General features: G+C 33.9%; 1 protein-coding gene and 1 pseudogene across 1 annotated transcript; both read left to right on the top strand.

The window, feature by feature from the left end:
- Window positions 1-9,950: 9,950 nt before the first annotated feature.
- LOC147404275 (glyoxylase I 4-like) lies at window positions 9,951-15,145 on the top strand. Its single transcript, XM_086440143.1, has 3 exons — window positions 9,951-10,193; window positions 13,400-13,737; window positions 14,842-15,145. Exons 1-3 carry the CDS (start codon window positions 9,997-9,999, stop codon window positions 14,931-14,933), a joined length of 627 nt encoding a protein of 208 aa, XP_086296269.1. The 5' UTR covers window positions 9,951-9,996; the 3' UTR covers window positions 14,934-15,145.
- A 4,246-nt stretch (window positions 15,146-19,391) lies between these two features.
- On the top strand, window positions 19,392-22,140 carry LOC147404274 (G-type lectin S-receptor-like serine/threonine-protein kinase At1g34300 pseudogene; annotated as a pseudogene).
- The last annotated feature ends 636 nt before the right edge of the window (window positions 22,141-22,776 follow it).

The following is a 22,776-nucleotide window of genomic DNA, read 5'->3' as shown; positions in this document are numbered from 1 at the left end:
TGCAATTTGTCAAACCAACTGAGCAATGGGTCAAGCCCATATCTTTATACTATTCGAACGTAAGAGTTTAAAACATTGAACAGTCCCATGATTTATTTAAAGGTTTGTTCAGAGTATTTGAAAAAATATGCAAAGTAAAATGTCGGAAAGTCTAATGGTTTCATAAAACTTTAGATAATCCAAAATTTGAAATTGCTTTTGATAATTTTTGAAAACATTACATACTTTTCAGGGTAATAAAAAATGAAATCAACCCTCCAAATATACGTGCTAATTTCTTGTTGATGTCATATGAATTGGAGTGCCATAGAAAAAATTGTTGTGGCAACAAAATCTCTCTTTTTAATTTTTATTGATCACAATGTGAAAAGAGTCTCTATTTGATGGCCCAAGGTCGTCGAATTTTTCATTGTTATTTTTTTCGACCAATCGAAACCGTCAAATTAATGGAGGATGAGAAAATTTTGATGGCTCTAAGCTGTCGAATTGAGGATCGTAAAAAATTTCAATAGTCATGAACTGTTGAAATTCGATTTCTAAAATTTGTGAGCTATATGACCCATCGAATTTTCTTGACAGAATTTTCAATTTTCACATAGTGGATCCAATTCATGATGAAATTCTGTTAGGAAAGAAATTAGATGATCATGAAAGAAATATGATTGAAAAGTAGGAGAGTTCACCTATACAAAGAAAGGTAAATTGATTTATTTGAAACTAATTGATTCCAGTTCAATTTTAATTGTGAATCTGACTTTGATATCGGAATTTCTTTGGCAAGATACACATTGATACTCATAAAGTTTTTGTAAATTTGATCTACTAGAGCTATAAATCTTGAGGTGGAGGTGTGGATTTTTTTACCACAAATAAAATTAGAAATAACAAACATAAATTAAGTTTTTTTTTTATTATCTGTTTTTAAGAACAAACATTAAAAAGATAAAGGAGAGAGAGATGGTGCTTTAAAACAAGAGTCAAGAGTGTTTGATACATTTCACATGTTCCATTTAAAGATAATAAAAGTAAAACATCTTGACTTTTGGTCAAGAGATAGCTCTCACATTTTGTGGGGGTATTCCTTTTATCAATCATTTAGAAAGTGGTGGCAAAACTAAAATTTCAAATTTAAAAGGACTTTGAATGGGCCTCGTTTTACACACATGGGATGAGATGATAAGGAGTGCTACCTCTCTCTCTCTCTCTCTCTCTCTCTCTTCTCTCTTCTGCTTTTAATTTTGGATCAGAATAAGCTTCCAACTGCGAAGGCTTACTCAGGTGTGGGCCTCCACCACGTGTATTGCTATTTATTAAAAACTCACATCATGATATTTGATTTCGTTTGTGTGAAGTATGAAAATAACCGACTACCTCTTCTCTTTTTTATTTTTTTATTTTTAATCTAAGATATATCATAAAAATTTGATTTTTCTTTTTAAATTATATAAAGAGATGTCCGGATTTTAGACTTGCCCGACTTATAAGACGAACAATTGGCCTCTTATAAGATCATATCTCTACCTAAATCACCCTACTAACATACAATAAATACCTCACAAATCACATATACTATATTGGCCATGATATATCCTTGTGAGTGGTCAACAAGGTAAGGAGGGGAAGGAGGGAGGGGATCTGATCGTGTGTTATTAATCAATCATATTTTTTGAATCAATTGGGAGAGGGGAGGGGGGGTTGATTTGATCGTGTGTTATCTATCATCAATCATATTTTTGAGTCAATGAAACTTGATGTTTTACATGAAATGTAAAAAAGTAAGATTCCCATCTAATATTTTATTGAATTGAGTTTTGGATTAATCATGCAATGAAATTTGGATAGTAAGAACTAGATTGAATTTTGATATTTATATTAAAAATTATTGTTTATTTTTTTTAATATATCTTAAGAAATTTATATATATTTTTTTTAATGTAAAGAAATATAAGGGCTTTAAAGTTAATATTGAACCTTTTAATTCCATGAAAATGTGGGAACCTAAAAAGACATGATCACCATCACTTTTAGCTTCTAAGGATATTTAATAGGCGTAATTTATTAATTCGACTTTAGAATAAAATGATTTTCAGTTCTAGATCAAATGTTCAATCTCGGTAGAGTGAACAAATTTCCATTTCTAAAATGTAGAGAGGGTATTATTGCCATCTTAGAAAAAGTTCCTACAATAGCTGTTAGTAGAAATGAAACTTGACTAACAAAAAATAAATAAATTTACGAAACTATTGATTTTAGGAAAATTCACAAAAATTTCATTAGAATTTTGAATAAATTTTATGTTAATTTTCGATAAGGCAATAATAATCAAACAAACATATTTCGTAAAGATTCGAAAATGATTTTGCTTACGGAGTGTAAACAAGCAAGGCCTTTGATGGGTCATGTTCCCATGGTCCAATCACACAAACGCACGCCGACCTAATACTCACACACTTCACCCCACCACCAACCCACGTGAAACCACACTGACCTGTCCCATCTGGAACAACAAACACGTGATTGGATCACAGCGTGGCATTCTTATCTATATAACACGTCAGACAACGCTGTAAATATGACTGCTGAGACGAGTTTCTATATTGACTCAACTCGGTTGTTGAACAAATCAAACCAATCATAATATAATTAAATTAAGAGTCCTGATATTCGAATTAAAAAGTCTTCCTCGATTGACGTGGCATGTACATAAAACCATAGTCCGTTTCTTTAGGATACACAGAAAATACCCTTATTAAGATGTGCACTTTTGTATCCCGAGGAAACAGATCTATAATTAAATATCCGTACCACGTCATCCGAGTACTTATCGACTGAAGACTTTCTTATTTGAAATCATTATTCTTAAGTCAATAATAAAATAATGCTGAAGTGACACCATGACGAGAAATTACATGAAAAGCAACGCTTCCTCCGCACTTTCACGTCAGGATGTGCGATATGACGTCACTTGAGCACGATTCTTAAATCTTAGTAATAACGTCTGATTCTGAAAAAATGGATAAATGATATTTACTACTCACCTGGGACATCGAGTATCCAATGACATCACACCAAAATGTTCCACGTGGTACATTCTATTTTTTTTTTTTTTTTGACAAACATAAGCGTATAGTATAGTCAAAGGCTGAAAGCCAGGGCTATATTTTTATAAAATTATTAGATGGACGATTGCCATCACAAATTTATAACCAACAAGGAAACACTATATCCAACTTGTAGGGCACTTCATGTATATAAAGACTAATGATTTTATCTTAACCCTTGGATGAAGATTGACAAATAAAAAATAACTTCTTTATTTTTCAAGTACTTATAAAAGAATTAGAGAGTTGCTATTGCAACACCGATTTTTACAAATAATACACCAACTATGTAAAATTCTTTGATAATTTATATAAGAATTGGTGAGGCATTAGTAAAAGTTGGTGTGGCAATAGTCATTCTCAAGAATTATTTAATAATGTTTTGGTTGAATATTTTAGTATTATTAATAATAATAATTGAATATGATGGGAGTAATGCAATGGTTTGCAAATTATTTCTTGGTGATTTGGGGGGGGGGGGATAGTTTCTCTTGACATATGGATGATTATATAAGAATTTTTTTAATTATTAATTATTTAGAAGAATTTTGACTATTATTTAATCATAAATTAAATTAGACAGGGCATTATCTCCCAAAAATTACACAACCATTAGAATGGTTCTACCAGATTACTTGCAACATCAAAGAAAGGAAGCAAACAAAAATAGGAAACGAATCGAACTATTTCTTACTTTTTACTTCTTCCTTCAAATGTTTTCGCCAAATACTAATTTGTTTTGAAAGTTTTTTGAGCACTGAAAGAATGAAAATGAACTTTTTGAACCTTTTCTCAAAGGGGTATTTCGTCCAACTCCGTGATGTATAACATTTGGTTTTTCTTAATTGTGCATATAGATTAAAAAGTTAACCAAGGCATATAATTTATAAAGTATGCTTTGTCTAAGCTGATGCGAAGAAGGAAGAGAGATAATTTTTCTTGTGGCACCTATGTTGGATGCCATGGTATTGATGGTGTGTCACTTAAAACTCTTGATTAGTGTCTTGTTTCATTTTATAGGAACGTTGTCTATTGTGATAATATTTGGTTGGTGTTTAAAACACATTGAACTTCTAAAAAAACTGTGCACATGACCTTATGTATTTTAAATCCAAGCAAAATGTGCCATATAGACACCGTCTGTTGCCATAAAAACGGACCCTGCTTTGGATTGGGACTTGGGAGAGGAGGCGAAGCCCAAGTCCAAGTGCGTTGGAGTTGCACTTAGATACCTCAAGATGAAAGATGATAAGTGATGTTAAAATAAATGTTAATAAATGTTGATTAATATTATTTAGAATTGATTCAAATAAAATTAATTTAATTTATTTTAAAATGATATTTGAAAGTTACTTTGTGATTCATGTAGTTTTTTGTTAAAGTAAAAGTAAGTATTTTTTATTTAGAACATTTCTATTGGTTGATATCTTTTCACATATATTGAAGATTGTAAAAGTACTTTTTGACACCTTTTTCAAATATTTTGTAAATCCCACATTGCTTTCTAATTTTTTTTTGAGGGGTTTTTAAACTTATAAATAAGAACCTATTCTCAACTCTTTCTTCATTCTAAAGACTCTCTATTTGAGAGCTCCCATTGGCTTTTAGCTATATGAAAATTTTAATAATTCTTTTTTTATTTATATATATAATAAGAAAAAAAAAAAGAGAAAGAGCGAGAGAGAAAAAATGAATTAAGGAAGGCCGTCCAAATTTAGATAGGCATCAAGATCGACCCAAAAAGTGTCGAGGGCCCACAGGATGCTTAATGGATTCTTTGATCCGAATAGATGCCTAGTGGTTTGAATGAGTTTCTTAACCCATTTACATTAGTGTGACTTTTGAAATTGTTCTTTATTTATAGAGATCAATTATATATATATAAATTCTAACTTTCTACAAAAAAAAAAAAAAAAAAATCATGTATTTGAGATTCTATGTGACAGATTTTTTTAAAATATTGCAAATTTTGAGGAAATATATAGTTGTGATAAAACTGGACTCTGTTGTATCTTGAAGACAAGTTCGACAACAACTCATTTGCATCTTCGTATTCAATTGGAACGGGGTGTCTGTTGACTATAAGACAACGTAGATTACTATGTGCCTCAGAGTAATTTTCTTATTTATTTTCAAGTTCTATTTTCCTAACAAGTGCTTGTCGTGAACCTATTATAGAATTTGAGATAACTACTAAAATAAGTTGCAAAAGAATACGTTTGACAATCAAAGCGACAAATCAATTAAAAAGGCATAAAGAAATACAAAGGCAAGTTTTGAACCCAAGCTTGTAAAACATGATAGATTTTTTCTCGAGATACAAAGAAAAAAAATCTATCGGGTTATATACATTGCCACATTAGTGTAGTATCGTAGGAAGTCAAATAAACATTTTTATTATATCAAACGACAAATACGGTTTTCTAAGGGTTTAGGAAATACTTGGCATAACTATTAAACCTATTTCTTTAAATAATCGATAACTCAACTCTAATTGTGTTTTTTTTTTTTTTTTGTGTGATAGCACCTCTTAAACTAAGAACATTATTTAATAGACCTCATTTTGGTATTTTTTTTTCTCTCTCTCTATATGCTATCTAAAATTTTCTCTTTGATTTTATTATTATTTATTCTTGCTAAAATTGGCACCCCAACTTTACTTATTACATCTGTAGACACCCGAATTTGAGCGGGCCCTCGACGCAAGATGCCCCCAAAAATCGAAAATTGAAATGGGCCCTGAAATCCAAACCTACACAAAACCCATTGCATTTTCCATTAATAAATATTCGAGGCCATTTACGTAGCCCATGGACCCGCACACCTCACCACTCTCATATATCCTTAAAATCAACCCAAACTATTTTTCTACATCCAATTCAACGTAAACCCAACTCAACACTATTCTATCCAAGCCTACAACCTTACCCAATCCATTATCTAAGCCCACAACCCTACCCAATCCATTATCTAAGTCCACAACCCTACCCAATCCATTACTAAAGCCCAAAGCCCAATCCACTACCCAAACCCAACCCAACCTATCAATCTCATCAAACCAATCACCAAGAGATGACACATGTCATCATCCCCTTCCACCTCCCTCATCTAATCAACTCAACCCATAACCCTACCCTAACCTAACCTATTCCCCATCCTCTCATCATCAACAACCCATAACTCAACCCATAACCCTACCCTAACCTAACCTATTCCCCATCCTCTCATCATCAACAACCCATAACTCAACCCATAACCCTACCCTAACCTAACCTATTCCCCATCCTCTCATCATCAACAACCCACAACTCAACCCATACCCTATACACCCTAACCTATCCCTCATTCTTTAACCACCCACATCACAACCCATACCTATCCATCACTTTCCCTTAAAACACTCCCATAAAATCACCTCAACCCATACCTCCCATACTCTTCTCTCTAATCATCTAACCACCATCACCAATCAACTAATCTCTCTATCCCTCCATTTGCCACATGTCATCATCCCTTCAATCCTCTCAAAATCAAACCAATCACCACTCATCTCTCCAAATCAAACACCATACTTCTTCAACCATCTCAACACTCCTTCTCCAAACAACTCCCTTACACCACCACTTCTCCCATCAACCATCACTCATCTCACCCCACCAAACACTCTACCTAAATGGATTTGGGTAAGATCCAAACCATTTGGGTTAAAACACAACCCATTTCCATCATTACAAAAATACCCTCATTTTCATCTCAAATTTCATACCCTTTTCCTCTCAAACCCATGCCATTAACCACTACTCTCATCCTTCACCCCATTATACCCTTAAAAAACCTCTCAACCTCTATAAAAACCCCTCCATTCTCCCCATACAACACCTAATGAAAATTTGACAAAAAACCTCTAAAAAAAATCACAACTCACCTCAACTCTCTACTCCTACTCTACTCTCAACACCCAACTCTCAACTCCCAACTCTCAACCTTCTCTCAAACAAATCAAGTAAAAAAGAAGAAGTCAAGGAAAGCCAAAGGAAGGCAAGGAAGGTCAAGGTGGGTTTGGACAAAAGGAATACCCCCCTCAACTCCCCTCCTCTACTCACCCCTTTCCTACACATTTGCACACACCACTATGGTCTAAATCACCAAAGGGCCCCTTCTTCATAAGGGTGCCCTCAACGATTTAAACCAACATCGAAGCCCCTCACACTTGATGGAACACATCGAATTGTTTTTCGATTTCATTTTCTTTTTTTTATTTAAAATACCGAATCCGAGGTTACCACATTATGTGGATGGAGTAGGGTGCCTAACACCTTCCCTACTCCATAAATGGACCCCCTTACCTTGAATCAAGGTTAGACCATATACCCTATCCTACGAGAGTCAACAAAAAATGTCAAAATGACATGTTTTTCAAAAATACAAATTCGGATGACCATTCACACCCATTTCCGAAAATGAATGGTGGCGACTCCAAAACACCCCAAAGTGGAGGGATGTTTGAAGAATATTCGAAATCCCGTGCCCACAACATCCAAATTTCTTAAATTATTAATCATACCATAATTAAAGATTAAAACACACCGTTCAATCATTATAAAATTTTGATTTAAGTTATTACCTCAGCATTAGAAAGAATTATAACATGTTCAAAGTCAAAATAAGTTTAGCAATTGTTTATAATTATGATTAAGCTGATATAAAATCCTAAATCTAACAAATAAAAATCTTAAAATTAAAACCTTTACTGTTTTTCAACTAAGAATTTAAAAAAATAATAATAATTTGAATGTAATAAGTAAAAGTTGGGGTGCCAATAGCAGTTCTCTAAAATTTTGTGACTAATTTATTTAGGAAACAACAATGCTGACTAAGTGAGTGTTTGTTTACCGCTGATTTCAGCACTTAATGCTGAATGCAATTCAGCTTCAGCAATCAGCACGTTTGTTTACTCCACATTTTCAGCACTTATTGCTGAAAAATAAGTGAAAAGCATTAAGTGAAGTTGGATCACTTAATTTTTTTGCTGAAGCAATAAGCACCGGTCTTTTTCAACACGGACAAGTATACCCTTATACATGAAATGATATTACCTCTTATGTCCTATGGATAATGTTATAAGCACCCCACAAATTAATAAGGCAACCCACACCAATATTATCTCTCTTATTTTCTCTCTCATCTACGTATTTAAATATATTAATTCAAATTAAATAATAATATTAATTCAAATAAAAATAATAATATTAATTCAAATAAAAAAATAATATTAATTCAAATTAATAATAATATTAATTCAAATAAAAATAATAATATTAATTCAAATTAAATAATAATATTAATTCAAATAAAAATAATAATATTAATTCAAATTAAATAAAATTAATTTAAATTAAATAATAATATTAATTCAAATAAAAATAATAATATTAATGCAAATAAAAATAATAATTTAATTCAAATAAAAATAATAATATTAATTCAAATTAAATAATATTAATTTAAATTAAATAATAATATTAATTCAAATAACATAATAATATTATTCAAATAAAAATAATAATATTAATTCAAATAAAAAAAAAATAATAATATTAATTCAAATTAAATAATATTAATTTAAATTAAAAATAATATTAATTCAAATTAAATAATATTAATTTAAATTAAAAATAATAATATTAATTCAAATTAAAGAGAGAAAATTTTGACCCTTAAAGGGTCGAAATTTTCTCTCTCCTCCACACATTTAAATAATATTAAATATTAAATATTAAATATTTTGAAAAAATAAAAGAGGAGAGAGAAATTTTCTCTTTCCTTTTTATTTTTTTGGAATATTTAATATTTAACGAAATATTTATATTTAATATTCTCTCTCTTTAATTTGAATTAATATTATTTTTTAATTTGAATTAAAAAAAATTTAAATTTACTTTTTAAATGATGTGGAGGAGAGAGAATTTGTTCGGCTAGATTCCCAAAATGAATTTCATTAAATTTAGTATTTTTTTAATAAATAATTTTTATTTTTGAATTTTATTAATAATTTCTCCTTAAACATACAATTGTTGAAAAGGGTAATATAGTCAATTTACTAGTTTTCAGCATTAAGTAACAAACAAATTTATGTGATTACAGCGCTTAATTTAAATCAGTTCAGCACAATTCAGATCGATAAACAAACAACAATTTCAGCACTTAAATTCAGCGCTTATACAATTTCAGCAATTATAAGCATTCAGCACTTATTTGTTCAGTTTAACAAACAGCACCTAAGTTCTTTTCCAACTCACCCACTCTCTTATCTTATTCCCAACCACCCCTTTATATATACTAAACCAATAATGATGAATGCACGGAGTTTTGGTAGACGGTTGGGTGTGTGGCTGACGTGTCAAGGGTACAGAGTCGCTCATCTATTACTGTCTATCAAGATGAAAACGTGTATATGGAGAACTCTTCTCTCCTATGTCTAAGCAGAGAATCAACACATTTTCTACGGGTAGGAAAAAGTTTAGGTGTCGAGAGGAAATTCAAGTGAACAACGAAGTTGGACACTCAGTGCCCAACGAGCGGCTAAGACGGTGACAAGATATTCCCAAATGGCTAAACAACATCTGATCTCTAGGAATCATTACTGAACCTTAGGACATCAGTGGTTTTCTTCACATCAACCGTTCATTGGACCGTACAAAAGTACAACACAATGTAAAATCAAACCAAGGAAAATATAAAAAAAAAAGCATCGAAAAATAAGAGTCACGTGTCTTTAAAGTTTGGGCTGTGGTACGAAACGTCTGGGCCCACTAGTAACCGTGGTTGATTATATAAGATCACTTGGTTCATGTTATCTTGACAGTCCTGAGTAGCACAAGAGAAAGAGAGAGAGATGGGGAGAGAGGAAATAGTCGAAGGAGAGAGTTTGAAGAATTGGTCATCTTCATCAACGGCTAGGATGCCTTTGTTATCGTTGAATCACGTGTCGTTCGTTTGCAAATCAGTGGGCAGATCTGTGAGGTTCTACGAAGAGGTTTTAGGGTTTGTGCTCGTCAAACGTCCTGCTTCGTTCAAATTCGATGGAGCTTGGTACGTCTCTCTCTCTCTCTCTCTCTCTCTCTCACACACACACACACACACACACACACGTACACAAAACGTTTTCTCCCGTCGTATGTGCGGTATCACTCGTGAACGAAATTCCGTCATTTTCTGAGTAGGAATTTCTGTGCAAAGTTGATGAACCAATGGCTTGCCTTTTGTTTCTGCCTCATGCCATTGGTTCATCAGCATAGCAGAAAAATTCATTATTAACAGAAAATTCCAAGTTCCCTTTTCTCCCTCTTATTCTTCTAATCCTTCCTAGACCTCTTTGCCCTTCTTCTCTTTTTTTCGGTAATTTAGAAATACTTATGCACATTTTAATTAATATTTGCGACAACCCCCTATGTTTTCAAACTGATGACTTCCCCTTGACCTCGCCCTCATCTTTGACCTCTAGCCAAAAGCTCTAGATTTTTTCTACCAAAATTTTCATCCTCTTTCTAATTCTCCAAAATACTCTATTTTTCTTGACTTTTTAAGGTTGAAATGAAGGTTAAAAAAACAAAAACCAACACGTTAAAGATGACTGGTATTGTAGAGAAAAATCCAGAGTTCGGTTACTGGTTGAAGACAAGGGCATTTAAGTAATTTTTTCATTAGTTTGTTAGAGTAACTGAGGTCAAGGTGTATCTCAAATATTCATTGAAACATGGAGGGGTATGTGTAAATTACCCTTCCTCTTTTTCCCTAATCTGGTCTTCCTGAGGAGTACACCTTCGCGGGGTCCAGATCGTTAGATATTCCTCAAAAAGCGTATCTTGATGAGCATCGATGATTGCGTAAATCGCCATGACACCGTTCGTGTTAAGTTACTTCTATATTTAATGGATTGGGTCATTTTGACAAAATCCTACACAACATTCTAGATAAAGTTTTATCTACTAATTTTTTTTTGGAATTAGATGATTTTTTTTGAGAGAATGATCTCTATAGTGAGTACATCATTGCATAAAATGTCAATCAATTCTGAAACTTCTAACCTACTGAAAAGTGATTACAGACAAATGATAAAAAATGGACGATTTAAGATTCTTCAACTTATAAATTAGGGTTAGAAATTTTATAATTGACTGATTTTTAGAAAAAATGATTTACTCATCATAAAGATCGCCCTCATAAAATCAGTCTATTCCAAAACTTTTAAGTTAACATAAGACAAAATGATTTGCCTAAAACGTTGTATAGAATTTTGTGAATTGAAGGCTAACCATATTTAATATTTCTGTGGAGTGTGTCAGTTTCTATGACAATCACACTTTTGGGTGGGTCACATGTGAATGGTGTCGGTCAGCCCAGATTATGTAGCCGATTTATTTTGAGTCTACCCACACATGGATTTAAAAATGGATAATGCTGAAGTAACATTAAAATGTACATCGATAGAATATTCTGATATGGTGGTGCACACATAATTATAATTGCTTTTCATTGATATATGAGTGAAAAGCATCTATGGTCATGTGTGCACCACTACGTCAGAACATCAAAATCGATATACATTTCAATGTTACTCCAACTCGACTCTTTAAAAATATTCCGAGTGAGATATCATAATCAAGACATGCTTTCTTATTCTTCTACTTTATTTATGAGTGAAAATAAAATATAAATAAATAAATAAATAAATAAATAAATAAATAAATAAATGAAGGAGATATTATCTCCATACGAACGAGACAATGTAAAAGCGAGATTTAAAATCATGCCTAACTTTTAGAAAAGATAGTAACATATATTCTTTTCAAATAGGGACTGAAAGGGATTGGCGTAAGGGTTGTCCCTTTCCGATGGTGTGGAGATCCTTAACATTGATCTATGAACATAACTCGAAAAATGACACAAAATTAACGGGTTTGGGTTCAATATAATCAAAGGGGTTGTAATTACATCGATTTATCTAATTCAATTATTGAACTAGTCGTACTGACCCCTGTACAATCAGGCTTTTATATAATCCATTTAAATCATGGAACCTACGAGATATCTCAACATCAACTACAATTTAATAGATTTTGAAAAATTACTTCTTTTAAGAGTTTTGTCACTTTAATCAATGATAAGTTCACAAGTTATATGTATCAACTTCAACCCAACCCAACTCATCTTGTTTATTAAACGGGTAGGATGGGTTTTGCCGTGTTACCTGATTAGTAAAAGGGTCAGGTTTAGGTCTAAGGTTTTGACATGATTATTAAATGGGTCGGGTTAGGATTTGATAAATGCTTAAGAGATATTGTTCAAGTTATTTTAATTTTTAATGATATTTGTGAATGAGACTAAGATGTAAAAGCAAGATTTAAAACCATGCGTGCCCGTCGGGGCTAGATCCACCAAAAAATTTTCATTGTGGTCCCAAAGCAATTGAAACTTGCTGTATGGTGTCTCTTTCGAGCTCTGTTGATCTGCTCCATTTATTCCATAATCTTTTAGTATGCAATTTAACCTTAAATGATTCGTAATACCTTGTAGAATATTTTTTCGTGAACTTCACGAATTAATTACTGAATTTGACATAATTTAACAGTAGTATATTTTATAATTTTTAATATTATATTTATTTGATATATCAATTATATGTTTATATATTTCTTAATTAATAATATATTTCATTTTTTTTATTCCAAATTATTTCTCTTGCCGTAAGGAATTTAATAAGGGTGAGCCCACTGATTCGAGTTGACTCAATGAATTGCTAGTCAACTGGGAGAGTCATTTAGAAACTGATTTTAGAATCTACTGGTTCAAGTCATCCTGGTCTTGATTCATCCGGTATTACTTGCCCAAAAATATTGACTGAGTAAATGAAAACTCGCCCGAGTCTATTGGATTTAATGTTTTGTGATATAAAATGTTTCCTTTTTAATAATTTAAATGTTTGATATACACATAGTTTTAAATCTTGTCCGAGACCGAGACAATTGCACTAACAAGACAGGTTGACAAATCATCTCAAACCTGACATGTTTCTCAAAAGTCAGTCTATTATGTCATTGTTGAACAAGTCGACTCGAATAAATCGAATGACTTTGTCTCGTTCATGAATGAGATGAGGCATCAAAACAAGTTTTACAACCATGGTTATACATACAAACTTAAGATTTTGTGATTGAGACTACTAATTCACCTCATAATAAGAAATTTTTTATATTTTGATTGATTGGTAATGGATGTGGTATCTTATATGATTTCAGGTTGTTCAACTATGGAGTTGGAATACATTTGCTTGAATGCAACTCACCAAAAGATATTGCGGCCAAAAAGAGTGTCATTAATCCGAAAGACAACCACATTTCATTCCAATGTTCGGATATGAAGTTAGTGATGCGGAAACTAGAAAAGATGAACATTGATTATGTAACCGCAGTGGTTGAAGAAGGTGGTGTAAAGGTGGATCAGCTCTTCTTCCACGACCCCGACGGTTACATGGTTGAGATATGCAACTGCGATAACCTCCCCATTCTTCCACTTTCTTCGTGCCCTATTAAGAATCTTCCTTATTCCATCGAGGAGCACGCGTCACCTCTTTCTGGTGAGTTTTCCAAATCTTTGGGATAAAGCTTTGTTATTGTTATTATCATTCCATCTTCCGTATACTATTTTGTTACATTGTTTTGAACATATTCGAGTTTTATGGACTCTTGTTTCGTGAAACACATGTAATACTTGATCTAGAAACTTCAAGTCAAATCAAAACTAGAACTAATAAATTAAAAACCACGAACATAAATCACAGATCTGATTGGGGGGTCTGAAATGTTGGATATTGAACTTGATATACTGCAAAAACTTGAACGCAAGGGGATGTCTTCTATCACTTGTCCTTGGCTCAATCAGTTGAGCTTAAAATGTAGAAAGAATGGAGATTTTTTGGGGTTTCAAACTGCAAGCTCAGATTTTTATTTATTTATTATCTAGGCCCTGTTTGGATAGATAGTACTTAGAAGGAAAGTAATATTGGAAGAAAGTTTTAAAAAGTAGAAAGTAGTTAAGAAGTGCTACTTAGCTTAGTTGTAAAACTTGTGGAGGTTGTTCCTAGGTCCTACATTCAAACCCTTAGAACACATACCTTTTATACTAATTATTAACAATTAATAATATTTCTATACTAACCAAGCATTTACCTTTTAAAAAAAATAAAATAAAATAAAAAAGTGTAAAAAGTAGTTTCATTTTTTGCTTTTTAAAAGGTTTGGATTTTTTTTATTTTTTAAAAGTATTTTTCTAAAATGAATCCAAACTTACCTTTTAACTTTTAAAAGTAAAAAAAAAAAATAGTAATAATTTGAGATGTATCAAGACATGTTCATAATGATATGTGTGATGAAAAACAATATAAAAATATTAAGTAAAGAAAATATGTTTTGGCTAAGCTTACGTCCACAATAAGAGATGAGAGTTTCACTAGTATTATATGTGCTCTATGTTTTCCAATCTGAAGCCAAGTCTCCCAAAATCTAAAATGCTGCACCCAAGGTGGGAAGTTTTTCACATAAGTGGTTTCTTTTCAGCTATTCTTGGAGCTTAGAGAAGTGAGTTCTTGTAAAGTTTTCTCAGTAACACACACTTGTAAGTTGTAACTTGATTCTAGTCTTTCCTAAACTGAAACTCAAATATCTTCAATGTATATGTGCAGGAAAGGAAATATCGAGGTTGCGGTGCTCTGGAGAGTTTGAGGATCGGATGATGGAGAAGTTGGTTGCAGATATGATGGACATCTCCTTATGAAAAATTTGTTGAATGGTGTGATTTGCATGATGTTATGTATAGTTTATAAAGAATGGGTGAGAGCTTTGTAATTTGGAATTTGAGGTTGTGTCGGGTTATTCTTGTTATTCATGTTCTTGTAACATAGAAGCTGGGGAGTGGCTTAACCACCAAGTTTCATGTATAATAATAAAGGGTGGTCCGTTGGAATATATAGTTTTGTTTTGGATTTCTATCTAAGGTTTCTTTCAGATTCTTAGTGACAATAGGCAATAATAGTATTCTACTTGAATAAGAGAACACCAAGAACAAATACTTCTCAATTCTAATGCAAAATATATTCAATACAACATAATGATTTTGTTACTTTTATGTGCATTACTCAATTACGTGTCTACTTTGGTGTCCTACGGGAAGTGAAATAGGATACAATCTTTTGATAAAAAGAATGTGAATTGAGACAATAAAAGTGGAGGAACAAAAGATGTGGTTTTAGATGAAATTTATTGGAGGAATTTGATTCGTTTAGCTGATGATCCTACATATTTGGGATAAGGGTACAATAATGATGATGAATTTCTGAAAGTCATCCACAAAGTGAGAGTTGTAATGAATCAAGAGAAATAAATAAGGGAAAATTACTTAAAGGATCTTGGCGGACGGATTTCTTTCTAATTAGTTCCTAAATTTTAGGGTTTCTCTTAATAGTCCATTCTGTAAAAATTTTCTTTCTTGAACCCATTTTCCATTGTGAATATGTAATTTATTCAATTTTGAATATATCAACCACATTTTTTTTTTGTGTGAGTGAGGGAGGGGGTTGGAGTCACCACCATTCATATTTGAAATGTGTGTGAATGGTCACTCGGATTGTATTTCTTGAAAAATCATGTTTTTTGACGTTTGATGACTCTCGTATGGATATGGTTCATTTGAAACAACTTTTTATTCAAGGTAAGATAGTCCATTTTATGGAGTAGGGAAGGTATTAGGCACCCTACTCCATCCACTGTTGGTAGTAACCTCGAACTCGGTCCATTTAAAATAAAAAAAAAAGAGTTGGAAAAATCTGACATGTACCCTCGAAGATGAGGGACTTGGATATTGGTTCAAATTGTTGAGGCACCCTTATTGAAAAAGGGACCCCTTTTATTATTCAAACCATTTGTGGTGTGTATGTGTAAGTGTAGAGAGGGGGAGAAGTAGAAGATGGAAGTGGAAAGGAGAGAAGGGGGTGATCCTTGTCTAAAACCCACCTTGTTCTTCTTGACCTTATTTGACTTTTCTTGATTTGCTTGAAAGAGTTGAGAGTTGAGAGTTGAGAGAAAATTGAGAGTTGAGTATTGAGGGTTGACAGTTGAAGTAAGTTAAGAGTCGAGAGTAATGAGGTGAGTTGAGAGAAGAGAATTTTTTAAATGTAACTTTTTTCAAATTTTCATTAGGTAATGAGAGTTGAGAATGAGGGGGGTTTTATAGAGTTTGAAAATTATTTTAGGGGTAAGATGAGATAAAATATTGGGAGAATAGAGAATGACATGAGTTTTAAAGGTGGGGGGTATGAAATTTAGAGTTAGGATTATGGTAGTTATGTAATAAAGGTAAATGAGTGATTTTTGAACCAAATGATTTGGATCCTACTCAATTCATTTTGGCGGAGTGTTTGGTGAGGTGAGGTGAGGTGATGGGTGTTTAAAAGGGTGATTGTGATTGAGTGGTGTTTGATTTAAGAGAATAGAGGATGTAAGAGGGTGGTTGGGAGGGTGAGGGATATGATGACATGTAACAAGATATGTGGAAGTTAGGAATTTAGATTTAATTGATCGAAGAGAATGGGTATGTGATTTAAGAGGAAGGGTGTAGATTTAGGTTGTAAAGAGGGTATATTAAGGGAAGGTGATGGTTGGTTAGTAGGGAGTGATGATAGTAGGTTAGAGGGAAGTGTGGGTTGATGTGATTTTTTAGAGAAAATAATGGGGTATGTAATTTTTTTAGAGAAAAATGATGGTAGTTGGTAGTTTGATGAGAGAGGTGAGATGGGATGATGACACGTGTCATTTTTGATGAAAAAAAATGTGATTAGTTGATATGGATAGTGATTTATGGGTTGTATATAAATTGGATATGGATTTTGGCTTAAGGGTATTGGGCTTGGGTTTTAAGAAGGTTGTAAGTATTTTGAAATTAGATATGATTGAGTATGTTGGAGATATTTTAGGATTTAGGTTATGTGGAGTTAGGTTTAGGTTAATGGGTAAGGTAAGGATTGATTTTAGAGAGTTGAAGGTTGGTGGGCTGTAGATGGGCTTGGGGTATTTTTGGTTTCGGAGATTGAGCGGTGAGGGTAGAGGAAATGATAGGTGTCCCAAGTATCATTTTCTTTTTTTAGTCATTTTTTTGTGATTTTTGAAAATATTGGATTAATCAAAATGCTACGTGTTGGCAAGTTTGACTTTTTAGGCCCGTTGACGAGTTTTATTGAAAATCGAGTATTTTTGGGTTTGGGAATGGAGCGGTGAAGGTGAGGGTGCGCAAATTCTTTTTGGTAAGCCCACTAGACTACTAGGAGGTCTCAAGGGCCTCGGTTCGATCAACATGCCATATTTGAGTGATTCGGGCTTTTGAGGCCCGTTGACCTATTTTATTGAAAGATTGTTGTTTTTGGGCCCTTTAAATTGGGGTGTTTATACTCGTGATTTGTCAAATCTGTTCTAACCGTTCAAATTCACCATTTTCAAAAGACTTTTTTTTTTTTTTTTTTTTTTAAGATTTAGATTTTATATGAACTTAATCGTAATTGTAAAAAAATATTGAAATTGTTTTAACGAGTGTTATAATGTTGAGACTATAACTTGAGCCAAACCTTTGTAAGAGTGTGTTTTAATCTTTAAAATTGAAGGCTGTTAAATAATTGAAGAATTTGGGAGTGCCAATAGCAGCTCTCTTTATCTATCATGATTCGGTAAGATTACACTTAAATTATAACTGAACAAATTGGCAATCGATCGGACACGTGGTAAATATAGAGACTGAGAGCCCGGTTTTAATCCAACATCCTGAAGTACAGGATACATATTATATATATGTATATATGGGTCCCGTTCGGCGCCTCACTCTTTACCAGATCGGACGGCTGAGATTATATATATATATATATATATATACATTTTTGAAAAGTCAAGTTCGTCGCCTATGAAGTGTATCGTCGGTCTGGTGTATCCACCTGACCAAGGAAAAATGCAATTGAACAGTTTCAAGATTTACATCTTACGAATCTAGAGAATAATCCTATGGTGTTCAAGATGAGACGACGTATTCTTGAGTTGACCGTTTAATTTCTAACAAAGAAAAATCTCAGTCCATTAAACCGTGAAAGGACCTCGACACCAAACATTAACGTCAAAGTCTTCGTCCAGTCTTTTACTCTCATGTCATTTATAGATCATCCTCCAGCTTTTAGGGAATATTAGATATAACCCTCTATATTTTTGAACTAATGAAATACCCCCTTAATTATTGTCTTCTGTAAGAGATTTCTGTAAAATTATTTAAGTACCCTTATTTTCAACATTTAGCTAAAAATTCTTGGGCCATTCTCTCCAAAACTCTAATAGCTCAAACCACAATTTAATTTTATTGTTGTCTTCTTTAACCTATAGATCATATCTCCTTAAACATAGGTTTTTGGGGGAGGTTGGAGTATCCTTGTATGGTTGTCAATGGTGGTTCAGGTGAGGCTTGGTCAAGTCCTAACTTAACCCTATAAAGGCGTGTTGTATCTTAAACCAGTTTTATACCCTTATTTGACCAAAATTGGTTAAACCTAAATAAGATGGGGTTGTATTTATTTTAGAGCTTTATAAATAAAAAAACTTCAAATGCTTATTGACATCCTTTTTTCTATTGCTTTTCATAGCAATAGGCATGCAATCTTGTAGTTGAAAAAGGTCCTAATATTAGTTTTTTTGAGTTGAATTGACATTCTTATAGCTTGACTCAGGATCCAATATGATGTCATGTTCCTATAAAATAGGAATGGATCTATGTGACATCTTTTAGTTGGAGTTTAAAACATCTCGGATTCCTAATCAAGTCATTCACACAGCCCAAAGTGTTTATTGTCCAATTGAAAAGTGCTAGTAAACACCTAACATTATTATAGGAACGAGATACTGTTCTGGTTCTAGATCACAACTCTATAATTTTGTTAAGTAAATCAAAGGTTTCAGTATTCAGACTATGAACTGAAAACGAGGTTGAATATTTTAATAAATAAATCATATAGGTTAAAGGGTTGGAATTAGAAAATGGTTTTCAAGAACAATAAAGTCAAGGATATTTTCTTTTACTAGAAATAAACAATGAGGGTATCTAAGTCATTTTCTCATTAGTCTTATGAAGGAGATCAGGGTTAAAGATTAAAACACAGGAGGCATTTTAAATATTTACAAAAAATCGGAGAGGTATCTCCAAAGTCCAAATTACTTCTCTCTCTCTTCTTTTAATCCTCTATCACAATTCACACTCACACAGAAAACTCAGACGGAGAGAGAGAGAGAGGAGAGATGGCGATTCTCTGCATCTCTTTGTTAATCTTCCTTCTATACCCACTTCTCTACACCATTACTTGTGCTCAAATCCCATTAGGTTCAACCCTTCAACCCTTAAACAACAACAACAACAACAACAGCTGGACTTCTCCCAACAAAACTTTCTCTCTTAGTTTCATCCCTATAACCTCTTCTTCTTTCTCCCTCTCCATCTCATTCTCCAATATCTCAGTCTGGAAAGCTGGTGGCGACTCCGTAACCGTCGACTCCAACGCCCAATTCCAACTCCTCCGTGATGGAAATCTCCGCCTAATCGACGGCCTTGGTACCATCATCTGGCAATCCAACACCATCAATCAAGGCGTTAGCTCCGCAACCCTCGACGATTTAGGTAATTTCTCACTAAAAAATGGGTCCATCACAATTTGGTCTACTTTCGATAACCCAACCGATACCATCTTACCATCTCAGAATTTCACTACTAAAAACAAACTTCGATCAGGGAATTACTCTTTTGTTCTTCTCGATCAGGGCAATCTTACTCTTACATGGAACGATAGTACAGTTTATTGGAACAAAGGGCTTAATTCTTCCTTCATCCAAAACAACACCGTAACTTCCCCTAGCTTGGGCATTCAACCGATTGGAATTTTACAGCTTTCTGCCTATACATTTTCTACTCCTGTTGTTGTAGCTTATAGCAGTGATTATGGAGAAGCTAGTGATCTTAGGTTTGTGAAGCTTGATTCAGATGGTAATTTAAGGATTTATAGCTATGTTAGGGGTGGTAGTGGGGCTCCTCCAGAAAGATGGGCAGCTGTTTTAGATCAATGTGAGGTTTACGGGTATTGTGGTAACATGGGTATTTGTAGTTATAATGATTCGAATCCTATTTGTGGTTGCCCGTCAAGGAATTTTGAGTTTTTGGATCCAAATGATAAGAGAAAGGGGTGTAAGAGGAAGACAGAGATTAGAGATTGCCCGAATAATGTATCAATGTTGCAATTGGAACATACTTTGTTCCTTACTTATCCACCCCAGCTCCCGAACCAAGTCTTCTTTGTGGGGATATCGGGGTGTAAGTTGAATTGCCTTTCAAATACGGGGTCATGTGTTGCTTCGAGCTCTCTAGCTGATGGGACGGGACTTTGTTATCTTAAAGTACCAGATTTCGTTAGTGGGTACCAATCCCCTGCTATCCCTAGTACATCTTTCGTCAAGATTTGTGGACCGGAGCTCCTAAACTCGCCCCCAACGGCTTTGAACTCGACCCAGAAAAAGACGATCAAGTTGCGTGCGTGGTTGGTTGCTGTCGTTGTTTTGTGTACAATTGCGGGGTTGGTCCTGTTGGAGGGTGGGTTGTGGTTGTTGTGTTGTAGGAATAGTCCTAAATTTGGGCCATTGTCGTCACAATATGCCCTTCTTGAGTACGCATCTGGTGCTCCCGTTCAATTCTCTTACAAGGAGCTCCAACGTTCCACTAAAGGGTTTAAGGAGAAGCTTGGAGTCGGAGGTTTTGGGGCTGTCTATAGAGGCATTCTTGCCAATAGAACGGTTGTTGCTGTGAAACAACTTGAAGGGATTGAACAAGGCGAAAGGCAATTTCGAATGGAGGTTGCAACGATAAGTAGCACACATCATTTGAATTTGGTGAGATTAATCGGGTTTTGCTCCGAAAGTCGCCACAGATTACTGGTTTACGAGTTCATGAAAAATGGGTCCTTAGATAATTTCCTTTTCATGTTGGAAGAGACATCGGGGAGACTGTTGAATTGGGAGACTCGATTCAACGTGGCACTTGGGACTGCAAGGGGGATCACCTACTTGCATGAGGAGTGTCGAGATTGCATTGTTCATTGTGACATAAAGCCAGAGAATATACTTTTGGATGAGAATTATATTGCCAAAGTCTCGGATTTCGGTCTTGCAAAGCTTATCAATCCAAAGGATCATCGATACCGAACTTTAACAAGCGTTAGAGGGACTAGGGGATACTTGGCTCCAGAGTGGCTGGCAAACCTTCCGATCACATCCAAGTCTGATGTTTATAGCTATGGAATGGTGTTGTTGGAGATAGTAAGTGGGCGAAGAAACTTTGAAGTGTCGGAGGAGACTAGTCGGAAGAAGTTTTCTATGTGGGCTTACGAAGAATTCACAAAGGGAAATGTGGGGAGCATTGTTGATAAAAGGCTTACAGAACATGAAGTCGACATGGAGCAAGTGATGAGGGCAATTCAAGTGAGCTTTTGGTGCATTCAAGAGCAGCCATCACAGAGACCGACAATGGGGAAAGTGGTTCAGATGTTGGAAGGGATTATGACTATCGAGAATCCGCCAATTCCAAAGGCGACGACAGAGGGGTCTGTCAGTAGCACAAGTGGGAATGTTAGTAGTAGTGTGAGTACTTTTTCAATGTTTGCAACTTCAGGCCCAACACTGTCCTCCTCATCCCCGTCTCTTCAAACCTTACCCACTTTATCATCCGTTTCGGGGGATGAAATCAAGACATCATCATCCCTTATGAGATCAAATTGAATTGAAGCTTAGTTTACTTTGTAATTTATGTACAATTACTGGTTTTGGACACAAATTATCTGAAGCCTTTGATAGATGGCAAAATCAGGATGCATGTGTGTTTTTGTTGCTGTAAATCAATAAATGACTATTATTATCTGTTGTAATTTTTACGCTTTTTGTAAATTGCAAAGGTGTTAACAAGAGGGGGAGGCGTAGGCGAAGGCATTCCCATAATCAGATATATTGTTTTATTAGCTCAGTTTAATGAAGGCAATTGATACACGAGGAATAAGTAATTTAGTTTAATTATTTCCATCAAGATTGGGTTGGTGTTCAGTGTATCGTATCATATAAAAAATTATGTGTTGCTTCACACGAAATTCCATGTCTAGAGATTAGAATCAGTGTCCCTAAAATATTTAATGATATTTTTGGCCGTGTCTGTCTGTCCAGAGAGTATATCCAACTTATCGTGTAAGATACATTATCCGTAAAAATTGTGTTTGTTTCACACACAGAGAAATTAAAAAAGGATTAGTGTAATCGGTTGGGTGATTAACTAGTCTATAACATAGGGAAACAGGAATCTCATCAAAACATCGGGATTTCTCTTTCTCAGTTTTAGCAAATTTTCATTTTAATATAAAAAAATTATTATTTCTATTTTCTTATATTTGTTCAAACTCTTTCACCTAACCCATCTTTCTTCTAATCTTTCACCATTCCAGCTTAACAAAAACCTCAACACGCTTCCACTTGATGAAATAGAATATGAGTCAGACTATCTTGACTAACTTAGT

The sequence above is a fragment of the Akebia trifoliata genome, chromosome 4 (genome assembly GCF_017979445.1).
Source record: "Akebia trifoliata isolate Shusen 1 chromosome 4, ASM1797944v1, whole genome shotgun sequence".
NCBI classification, from domain to species: domain Eukaryota; kingdom Viridiplantae; phylum Streptophyta; class Magnoliopsida; order Ranunculales; family Lardizabalaceae; genus Akebia; species Akebia trifoliata.
Note: the sequence above shows the minus strand (reverse complement) of the source record. Positions and strands in the feature narration are given on the sequence as shown.

Coding starts and splice junctions, on each gene's coding strand:
- LOC147404275 (XM_086440143.1), top strand. CDS start 9,997: ATGGGGAGAGAGGAAATAGTCGAAGGAGAGAGTTTGAAGAATTGGTCA. Junction 10,194..13,399: donor TTCAAATTCGATGGAGCTTG/GTACGTCTCTCT, acceptor ATATGATTTCAG/GTTGTTCAACTATGGAGTTG. Junction 13,738..14,841: donor GCACGCGTCACCTCTTTCTG/GTGAGTTTTCCA, acceptor GTATATGTGCAG/GAAAGGAAATATCGAGGTTG.